At 44.2% G+C, this 11,701-nt stretch overlaps 1 protein-coding gene across 1 annotated transcript in view; it reads left to right on the top strand.

The window, feature by feature from the left end:
* Positions 1-1,365: 1,365 nt before the first annotated feature.
* Positions 1,366-11,701, top strand: part of Sntb1 (syntrophin beta 1) — a 264,616-nt gene continuing 254,280 nt past the window's right edge. Inside the window, exon 1 of the mRNA XM_021216977.2 lies at positions 1,366-2,296. Coding sequence (XP_021072636.1) covers positions 1,729-2,296 — 568 coding nt within the window. The 5' untranslated portion in view covers positions 1,366-1,728. The remainder of the gene's footprint in view (positions 2,297-11,701) is intronic.

Here is an 11,701-nt window from a genome sequence, read left to right as displayed (position 1 = left end):
GAAGAAGAAGAAGAAGAAGAAGAAGAAGAAGAAGAAGAAGAAGAAGAAGAAGAAGAAGAAGAAGAAGAAGAAGAAGAAGAAGAAGAAGAAGAAGAAAAAGATTTTATTTATTTATTTATTTTTTGAAGTACGGAAAGTTAAAACTTATAGGAGCAGGACATGGAACACCCTGTGAGAGCTGTAGTGACTTCAGTTTCTCAAGAAAGTCTCAAGCATTTTCATTGAGTTCTGTAATCCCTGCCAAGGACCTCACAGAGATTCCTGTGAGTTTTTAAGTATCCTTGATTAAGTAAGTCTGGAAAGAACTGGAGCTGTTTGCTGCAGATAACCCATCAGTGGGGTGATGACACGCACGCATGTTACAGAAGACCCTCTTCCTAATGAACAGATTCTGCGTTTTATTTTGTCATCTGGAGAAAGGAGAGAGCGCAGCAGGAAGACCAGAAAGTCTTAACACAGTTTAAGTGAACTGTGTGGGACCTGCTTAGCAGAACAACTCTGCGATGTCCAGCCATGGCTTGGGTTACAGTTAAGGTGGCATTTCCTGATTGGCCTAGGAACAGAACGAAGAGATACAATGCCATCACCTTGGGACAGAGCAGCTTAAGAGGCAAACAAGCAGTTTTCAGGGAACTTGGAGAACAAACCTATTTTTAGTTTTTAAAGAAGACATTTCCTATATGGAATCTGAGAATGAAGGAGGGAGCCCTGAGAAGCATTCGGGCTGGCACAGGGGTGGGGTTGGGGGAAGTCTGGAGCAATGCAGAGAGCAGACATTGAGTTAGACACATGTCCTGAAGATGAGGCAGGCAGTGTGCCCTGTTGAAATCCAGAGTAGGTACTGAAAGAAAGCCCTCTTGTCTTCAAACTCCCCCAAAAGATGCCTTGCATTGACCTAGAGGATAGGGATACTTGGCTTGATGAGGCTTCATTCTATGTTCTTGTGACAGCTTTCCCCTGACTTCTGGCACAGCCTAGGATCTCTCTCTCTGCAGTTTCCTTCCCAGAGTCCTGGGGGCGGGCGGGGGGGAGCGGGGATCAAGAACTGAGTTGAGGCAGTGAAGATCTGGTTTGAGGAAGACTTGGGTCTTCAAACACCTCCGGGAGGAGGGAGGGTAGTTGACTCAAGAGGATAGAGTGAGCGCACCTGCTAAAGGTGAGTGTGGAAGCCCGTCGAAAATAGAGGGTTGAGAAGAAAAGGGGGTGGCGGCGGGGTGAGGGTAGTGGCTCGTGACCCGGAAGGTTTGGGGGAGCTGCGGCAAGGTGCAGCTGAGAACTGAGGCACCCGGGTCTGAGCCAGCACGACGTGGGAGTGTGACGCTGCACTGGCGAACAGGTGAGCGGCTGGGGCTCCGGGTCCCCGCCCTTGCCTCCTCCTACCGATTCTCTACAGCACTTGGCCGCTCCGCGGCTCCTCCGCTCCTCTCGGTTTGGGGTTTTGCAACTGGCAGCTGGCTTTTTTTTTCCCCTCCTCCCCTGTCGAGGGCTCTCAGTCTTCTTTTAGGTTGCTCCACCCCGCCCAGGATCAGGCGAGGGGGAACAAGCTCCGCCGCTGCCAACTGGCGCCCGGCACAGCCGCGAACACGGGGAGTGGAGTCCTGGGTCTGAGCGCGCGCTGCGGGGCATCTGCTTCTTCCGTGCCCCGGTTACCCGAGTCCTCCCACCCTCACCCCTTCTCTACTTTTCCCCCCGTTTGCAATCACATGGCATTTTAAGAATGCTGGAAAGATGGCGGTAGCGGCAGCGGCTGTGGCTGCGCCGGTTGGCGGTGGAGGCGCCCGGGCGCAGCGGAGCGGACTGCTGGAAGTTTTGGTGCGGGATCGCTGGCATAAAGTTCTGGTGAACTTGAGCGAGGACGCCCTGGTGTTGAGCTGCGAGGAGGGCGCTGCGGCGTACAACGGCATAGGGAATGCCACCAATGGTTCGTTCTGCAGGGGCTCCGGGACCGGGCACCCGGGCACCAGTGTGACTCAAGCCCCGGACTCTCCCGCCGGGGTCCGCACCGCCTTCACCGACCTCCCGGAGCAGGTGCCTGAGTCCATCTCAAACCAGAAGAGGGGCGTGAAGGTGCTGAAGCAGGAGCTGGGCGGGCTGGGCATTAGCATCAAAGGGGGCAAGGAAAACAAGATGCCCATACTCATCAGCAAGATCTTCAAGGGTCTGGCAGCGGATCAGACCCAAGCCCTGTACGTGGGCGATGCCATCCTGTCGGTGAACGGAGCAGACCTGCGGGACGCCACCCACGACGAGGCAGTGCAGGCGTTGAAGCGCGCAGGCAAGGAAGTGCTGCTGGAAGGTAAGGGGTTAACCCTGCGCCGGCCTTACCCCAGCAGTTCCACTCACTCTTCTGCCCATCCGCACACTCACGCTCACCAGCCAGTGGCCCCGAAGCCCTAAAACCCCACAGTGCTTGTGTTTTGCAAAGGCAGTGGCAGGACTTTCTTTTTTGACAACTTTTACTACCTGGGGATAAACTCATCTTCACCCTGGCCCTGACCCAGGGCGCTGTACTAAAACACTGGAGTGCCTGGGTTTTCCTGGCTTGGATGAGGTGCTTTAGTGTACTGGTGTCTGAAGTTTCATACTTATCGGTACACGTGGTTTCATATTTTTATCTGCGGACAGTCCAAATGTAATTTGGAGTCTGGGAAATGGACCGGGAAATGGAGAGTGGACGGAATTTGCATCTGCCCACATTGCAAAGCAGGGCCACTGACCCTAGGCAGCTCTGGTACTTTTCTACTTTGCCAAAAAATTTTCACAGCCTGGGCAATCCAGCTGTGAAGACCTGAGAGGTAATAAATAGATAAATAAATAAATAAATAAATAAATAAAGTAGAATAATCAAAAAATAAAAGCCAGAGAGAGGTGGCAGTATTTGAATGCTAAAACTCAGCCACGGGTTCCTGCTTCCCTTCCCTCCAGCACTGGAGAGAGTCCCTGACACTGTGCAGCTTTGAGTAGTGCGAAAGGCTGGGAAAGATGTTGCCGATTTAGGCACAAGTTCACTTCCACCTCAGGGTGTTCAGCCGGTCAGTCCGGATTCCAGGTTCCTCTGGGTGGAGAGCTGGTGAAGTGTTTTCTTTTTTTTTGCTTGTGTCTCCGGGAGAAGTGTGAAATCCAGTCTGCATTTGTAAACAGATTTTCCTGCCCTTGAATGTGAAGAACTTTCGGAAACTCACTCTCTCTGAAAATCTGGTGTCTTCAACTCTATAATCATCCAGTGGGTATAGACTAGGAAGTACCATTTTGGATGTGGCAATATGGGGGGTGGGGCTGGGGCTGGGGGACTCTGGGTCTCCTTTGCCCCAGCTCTGGTTTTCTGCCTTTGTAACTCTTTGTACACACTTTGGCTGGCACTCACACTGCGTGATAATTTCATCGATTTTTCGCAGCTTCTTCCTAACTACAGATTGAGTTGTTCAGAGGTCTTTTGTTTGGATAGGGGGCTCTCCAGAGCTTTGATCCCTCAGTGATAATGCACGCAGGTAGAGGGAGTAAATTAACTCAGCTACTGAGACACTATTCCAACCTCCACTATAACGTGGTGGTGATTGACTTAAGCCCTTAAACTAAAATGTAATCAGTTCCCTGTTCACCCAACTGTGGTGCTGGTGTGTGACTCTGGGAAGCCAACTCGCGTGGCATGTGACAGCAGATGAAAATTACTGGCCATATGTGTCTACCTGCTAACCTGGAACACAAAGGGACTTTTTTATTTTTTATTTTTTGATTTGTCTAGAAGATTTGTGATGCCTTCATATTTAATTCACTGCCCCTGAATCCAGAACCTAGAAGGCTGGCTATTTGGTTTGGCTTGATGATTAACATAAGTAAACAGGAGAAAAATTCTTGATCAAGAATGTGTTGGTTTGGGTGACAAGGTGGGATCTTGTGAGAGTGTAGTTTGGACTATAAACTTCTGGGTACCTGTTTAGTTTGTAATCAATACTGAAAATGCAGATGGAGGGGATGACAAATAACCATATTTTGCTTCAGGCATGCCCCTTACTACATCCCTTCTTCTTGTCTCTGATTTCAATTTAATGAATAATAACTTGCCAAGGACATTAAGAAACAATTCTTATACACAAAGAAGAAAAGACGATTCCCTAGAGTTGAAAATGATCTTAGAAAAAGGAATGTGTGTGTGTGTGTATGTATATGTATATATTTGTATATATATGTAAGTATATGTGTGTATGTATGTGTATGTATATATGTGTATGTATGTGTATGTATGTGCATGTATGTTTGTATGAGTATGTATATATGTGTGTGCATTGTGTGAGTGTGTGTGTGTGTGTGTGTGTGAGAGAGAGAGAGAGAGAGAGAGAGAGAGAGAGAGAGAGAGAGAGAGAAATGGTCATGTATTTCTTAAAGAGTAACCAGAAAATGAGTTCTGTAAAAAGCTCTCTAGATCTCTAGAGACATTCTAAAGAAGACTGCATCATGCTTTGCAGTCAGGAGGAGACCTAGGCATCCCTAGCCCAACTTTTCAATTATTGCCTGCTAGTTAGTGATGCCATGAAGGAAGGTATGACTTCAAACTGTATCCTGTCTTCTCACCACATCTTCTCACTTTAACAACCTCACCTAGCTAGAGATGTTGCCTAGTGATTTGCACATTCTAGGCAAACATTCTACCACCGAAATTCACTCTCAGGCACCAAACTCAGTGTCTCTTATTTGAAACCAAGTGTTTATTGTCCTCTGTGGTCCTCACTGATGTGGGAGTGGTCACATACCATCAGCTCAAACATCATAACCCTTCCTTTTGTCATTTAGCATAAAGCAAAGATTCCCTGTGAAGAGACTTGTTAGAGCCACCTCCACAGCCATTTTATATTCTCGTAACTTAGCACAATCTCAGTGTCTTCTGCAAAGTACAAATAAGGAAAATGTCACCTCCTTACCTCCTAGGTGACACTAAGAATATAAAGAATACGGGTACTCAGCTTCAATAAAATTGATAAGAAATGCCCCGTTTAAAGTGGGCAATCTGCTCCTCTTATTGGAGTTGTTATTTCTTAATTAGAATTACTTGGAAAAGGAATTATTTTGACTCTCGATTTCTGATATCACCATCTATCTATCCATCTATATCTATCTATCATCCATAATCTATCATCTATAATCTATCTAGTTATCTACCTATCTATCTACTATCTATCTGTCAATCCATCTCTCTGCATCAAAACACCAATGCTGGAAGACAAGCCCTTCAGAGGCCATGGGGAGTTAACCATATCCTGGGGAGAGAGACTTAACAGTACCTAACGTTTCTTGAGCATTCCGCTTGTGCCAGGCTCTGTTTTCATCTGCTTGGCAACTCCATGAGGTCAATCATGTTGTTGTTCTCTTTCCTAATGAGGAAACAAAAGCACTGTGTTATCTACCTAAAGCAACAATAACATAGCTAGAAGGTATGAAGTCTATCTGATGTCCCAGCTCAACTAGCCTCCATGTAAGGCCTAGCCCAAGCTTCATCAGGCTTCCATGTTATTGAACCAGCTGAAGTTGCTGGGCTCCTGATGTGTCCCCCACTTCTTAAATATGGTAAAGTGTCTGAGGCAGCCTTGAGCAGGAAACAATTGTGTGGTATACTGAGATAGGAGGGACATGAAGAAGGACAGGGCTTTATAAATCAAATGTAATAAATATCTGACTATCAAAACAAAGCTACTACAGAGAGAGCAGAACTCCTCAGGACAGTGTTGAACACATGGCCAGCCAGGAGTAAAAGTTCCCATTCTAATTTAAATTGTAAATCAGCCACAGCAAGTAAGCTAATGTGTTAACCAAGTACTCATTAAAATTAAGATCAGAAAATTTTGTAGTACGAACTTCTCATTTTACAGAGAGAAAGCAGATATTGCATAGGAAGCCATGTAAGTATGGAGTCCTAAAATATAATACTCACACAGTGTTACCAAAACCCTGTGTTGTTGGATAGGACATGACTCTGTGTGTGTGTGTGTGTGTGTGTGTGTGTGTGTGTGTGTGTGTGTGTGTGTGTGTGTGTGTGTGGTGTGAAAGCAAGAGAGAGTTCAACATCAACTCTCTCTCAATAACTCTCCCCTATTCTTTTCAAGACAGAGTCTCAATCTTTCTGAACCTTGGACTCACAAATCTGTTTGACTGGCCACCAGGAAACCCCAGCCAGCCAGGACCCTCACGTCTCTGCTTTCCCAGCAGTGGGACTGCAGAAGTGTTCTGCCCATCCCCAGCTGTTTATATGGGCACTGAGAAACTGAATTCAGGACCTCGTCCTTACAGGCAAGCAGTTTGCCAACTGAAGTATCTCCTCAGCTTTGCTCTTCAACAAATTAGTGAAATAGTAATGAAATGTATCAGCATGTTTGGAACTGAGACAATAACAAAATTAACTCATCCGTAATTTTACCAAGATAGAGGAGCTAAGTTTTCTGAAAGACTGGTGTTAAAAGTGTGGAGGTAGAGGTGGATGGAAATACCTCTTGTTGAAGAGGTCCCTGTGGAACAGGACTGAGACTCTAAGGAGAAAGAGAAGGATAGTTCTGCACAAGAGTTGGGTGCAGAGGGTCCTCTGGCAGCCCTGCTTTCAAGTTGCACTGAATACAGAGGGCCTTTGGGAAATCACTCTGTAATCTCCACTACCTCTCTGTAATCCTGCCTCTCTGTAATCTTGCCTCTCAGTAACAACCCCCCTCCACACACACACACACACACACACACACACACACACACACACACACACACTTAATCCCTCCTCTGGTGATGAGGACAAACTTGGTGGAACAGGAAGACTGGGATAAAGTAGGTGGTGACTTTTATGGGAAAGTTGGAAAAGAATCCAAAACTTTAGGAGTTTTGCCTTGTTAAGTGTGGTGGGTTGGTTGAGAATCCCCCCCCCCCACCTTGCTCATATATTTAGTGAAAACGTTTTCCAGAAGGGTTGGTAGGTGTGGCCTTGTTAGAGGAACTGTGTCACTGGAGGCAGAATTTGAGATTTCAAAAGTCTGCTTCATTCCTAGTTAATTCTCTCCCTGCCTGGTGCCTGTGGATTAGATGTGAGTTTTTAGCTTCTGCTCCAATTCTGTGCCTACCTTGCCTACACCCATATTCCCAGCATGGTATTCACGGGGCTCCTCCTCTGAAACTGTAAAGCAAGACCTCAAATTGAATGTATTCTCTTATAAGTTGCTTCAGTCCTTGTGTTTATTCACAGCATTAGAAAAATAACTAAGATGCTAAGGTTGTGCAGCCTAATAGCTTAGCTTATTATCTTGGAACACTTAAGGAGTATACTATAGTTCTTTGGATGTCATTGGTTTGGGGTTTGTTTTTGTTGTTGTTTTGTTATTTTTTTGTCATTGGGGGAGGTTGGTTTGATTTTTTTTTTTTTTTTTTGAATTCACAACTGAAGATGGAGAGGCATGTAAGGTATCATTTAGGACTTAGAAAATTCTTCTTCTATGAATTACTACCCAGGGTGTCTGTAATGCCAGCCATGTGTCACTTGATTACAAAACTGCCTCTGTGTACTCCTGACTGCAACTAGAAAGGGTCTGTGGGCCATCCTCTTCCTGGAGAATCAGCTCTTTAAGAGTGCTCACACTATCCTATCACTTAACAGTCCTTAACCTTTCTGAAATTTCTTGACCCCGTGCAGCAGTGGTCAACCTATCCATGACAAGGTGCCAGGCACCCTTCTTAGCACTTTATGTGGATTAACACAGATTCTCACAATAAAGTGATACTATTAATACCCCCATTTTACAGTTCTGTGTCTTGCAGAGGACGCACAATGACTTAGTGCTGAATCGCATTTGAGCAAGGCTTTACAGCTTTTGATCTCATAAACAGCCTTAGGAGATAAGCAGATTAGGTATGATTCAGCTCCAAGTCATTGATTAGGAGAGTGAAGTTGCAAGAGGTGCAAAGACGGTTTTAATTAGGTCTTTCGATTTCTTATCTGCTATCTTGTTGCTAATAGGTTACAAGAGAATGTGATGAATTAAGAACACAGATTGATAATATCATTACGTTTTAAAGAACAATTTTTCTTTCCACGTGTATCTGCGTGCCACTATTCATGGACAGAGGTCAGAAGACTTCTTGCAGGATGTCTGTTCTCATCTTCATGTCATCAGCCTTGGCTTTAGATAGCTCCACCTGCTTGTCCATCTTGCCAAGCCCAAACTTATAGTCTTGCAACTTTAACAAAAGATGTACTTCCTTTTTATTTTATGAGTACATGTGTTTAGCCTGCATGTATGGGTGATTAGCCTGTATTATGTATATTCCATGCACTTGCTTGATGTGTAGAGAGTCTACAGGATGTTGGATGTCCCAGAACTCATGTTATAGACTTTTGAAAGCTATCATGTGGGTTATAGGAAATGAACCAGTTCTCTATAATAAGAGTACACACTCTTAACCCTTTGAGCCATTTCTTCAGTCCCAAATTTTACCATCTTTTTTAAAGCCAGAAGTCTGTGGCATATCTACTGGAGCTAAAACTAGGTGTATCTCTGTGCTTTGCATTCAGAAGGTCTCAGAGAGAACCTGCCTCTCTGTCTTTCTGGAAACCACCCATATGCCTGGCCTCTGGACCTCCTTGTTTCTCAGTGCCTCTCATGGCAGTTCTTCCCACATCAGGCCCAGGACTTTTCTTCCTTCATCCACTTCAAAAATAATTGTGACTGTCTGGTTATGCCGAGATGATTCCTGAAGACCTCCCTGTTTTAAGGTCAACTGTTAGCAACCTTAATTCTACCTTCGATCCTCTTTGTCGTGTCTGGTAACTTGTTCACAGGTTCTGCAGATGAGGATGGGAGCGTCTTTGAAGAAGGGCATTGTTGTTCTGGTCAGATGAATTCGCTGAGGTTGCACTGTAAGAGACTATCCAGATAGCCTTTTGAGAATGGCTTTTCACTTTTGGAAATAATCCCTTTCTCCATCACTGCAACATAAATTTGCATTCATTTGCATATTTATCCCCTAACAACTAGTTTAGTAGAAACAGATACAAACAGTGCAGATTCTTACAGGAAGAACAACTGCCAACTTCAAGCTACCATGAGATGCTGTAGTAGCTCATGAGAAAACCTCCTAAGAATATCCTTAGAGAGGGCTGCACAAGGCAAATGCTTGGAGAGCCTCCCCTGCACACACACACACACACACACACACACACACACACACACACACACACAAAGAGGTTATGAGGTATGATCTTCAGACTGTAGAGATGACCAAGAGTCAGGAAATTGTAGAAATCTGGATAAACTTCTTTAATCGGGAGGTTATAAAGGCTTTAGATGACTAAACTAACTTCCATGTTCCACCCATAAGCACTGAAGCTCTGCTTTTCCATCTTAAATACACCTATGAGAGTACTTCCAAGCAAGGCCTAAGTTAGTAAAATGGCTTGGTTCACACTATGAATTTAGGATGGGGTCAACCTTCAATGGATAGTTTAACTGACATTAAAAATCCCCTCTATAGGCTGAAAAGATAGCTCTGTGGTAAAGAACACTGATTGCTCTTCCAGAGGTCCTAAGTTCAATCCCCAGCAACTACATGGTGGTTCACGGCCATCTGTAATAGGATCTGATGCCCTCTTCTGCTGTGTCTGAAGACAGTTACAGAGTGTTCATATAAATAAAATAACCTTTTTATTTTATTTTTTTTTTAAATCCCACTCTAGTTCCTTAGGAAGAACCAGAAATTGTGAAGAGTGTTGACTTGCCTTGTAAGTTATCTTGTAAGTGATGGAGTTTCTGAGTTGATTATATGAACAGTTGTTCACCTCAACCTGGTGCACAAGAAAGTATGCATTGGCAGAAGAAAGCTAAAGCGATGCCAGCCATGATCTCCGATTACAGGGATCTAAAGTAATCAAGCTATTGGCTGTTGGACGTCACATGGCTGGGATTAGTAGTAACGACTTGCCAGAATTTCGATAAAAAGCAGGATGACAGAAGAATAGTGCCTAGCACACATTAGGCTATTAAAACTTGTTAGAGAAAAATAACGGGAGGGTGGATGGGTAGAAAGGAAAGGGAACAGGAAAAAAAGGAAGGAGAAAGAGGAGAGAGAGAGAGCAAGGAGAGAGGGGGAAGGAGGGGGGGAACTTGGGGTAGTAATTAACCCTTTGCTCACCACTCACACTGCTATGTTACAGTGAACAACACTCTGAAGACAGAGTGTTGTAGCTAGTTCCAACCACAATGAAGGAGTGTCATTATGGGCCAGAGAGCTCATATTCAACACAGACCAATCTCAACAGAGAGATGAAGACCATAGAGGCAGATATGGTCTTAAATGTCATAGGCAAATGTAATTAATCTTTTAATGTCCTATTTCTAACCACTTTTCTCTCCCTACCCTCTGTGAGGGTCTCATGAGTCAGAATATGTAAGAAGACTTCTGACCTGGGGGAGCTGAGATGTCCGCCCCGGTATTTTAACTGCTTCCTTTTTAAGCTTCCGTGTTAGCCTGAGGATTCAGACCATATTCCTTTATGAAGCTGACAGGAGCAGCTCTTCCATCGCTTGCTTCTGCAGCAGTAGGTGATGTTCTTCATGTTCAGCTATGTGTTTTAGCAGTCACCCCATGGAGTTTGTATTAAAAATAGCTCACCGCACACAGCTTTGTGTTTGTGAAAGGCATCTTGCCGAAGCTTCCAGTGGTCTGCTTAGTGAAGGAAAATTATTCTCCAACAGCTACTGGCCTACTAAGCATTCTATTTTAAATGATGCATTTCAAAGCAGTTAATGTTAAAGAAAAGCCAGAAGTTCCCTTGCATTTATACCAAGCGTTTTATATACCAAACCTCATTACCCACTTCACTGGCCCTGATCTATAATAGCACTCGCCTTTAGCTCTGGCCTGCAGAGTGAGACCTAAGCGGAAATATATATATATTACTCACAACGAAATCGAAGTCCTAACAGACCCATGTAAATGAGCCTCACTCTCAAATGGGCTAGATACAAGAAGGGAAAGTTCCAGATTCAGAGTGTCTGTCATGGAAAATTAAAAGACGACGTATGCTTAAGCTCAGTATTTAAAACCAAAACCCTACTGCTCATCCTGTGACTTAAACAGACACTCTTAGCATTCTGATAAGTGTGGGAAGATTTGCCCACAACTTGACTGGTGGCTGAGTGATTCTGTGCTTAAAGGCTCTTTGCTTGTGTCAGTGTTCTGTGGTCTCTTTCTCTCTCTCACTTATTTCTCTCTACAGTGGGTAGCTTGGAGGGTGGGTCTTGGGTTTACTAGGTCTAGGTTTTAAAATTCGCATCCTACTACTTTTTAAGTCTCTGAGCCCAGCCAAGTTACTTAACAATGCATCTCAATTTTTTTTCTCCATCAGGAGTAAGATTTGCTCTTTGGTTTTTTTTTTTTTTTTTTTTTCATGCCGAGTAAAGTGTGTCTATATGAAAAGCAGTTAGCCCATTGCCTGGAGCTTCAGAAAGAGCAAATGATTGCTAATTGCAAGTCACACGGCATCCTTATCTATGTCGTATTTTCAGATAGAATTCAGCAATCTAAGTTAAATAGTTTCATTATGTGCCAGATAAATTCTGTTGCAAGTATAAAGAACAAATGGCCAGTGTGAATAGATGCCTAGCAAGAGTTTATACTTTGAAGGTAGCCAAGAGGTGATCTCACATAAACTCCCATTCTTTTTTTTTTTTTTTTTTTTTTT

This window comes from Mus pahari, chromosome 17, assembly GCF_900095145.1.
Source record: "Mus pahari chromosome 17, PAHARI_EIJ_v1.1, whole genome shotgun sequence".
Lineage (NCBI taxonomy): Eukaryota > Metazoa > Chordata > Mammalia > Rodentia > Muridae > Mus > Mus pahari.
Note: the sequence above shows the minus strand (reverse complement) of the source record. Positions and strands in the feature narration are given on the sequence as shown.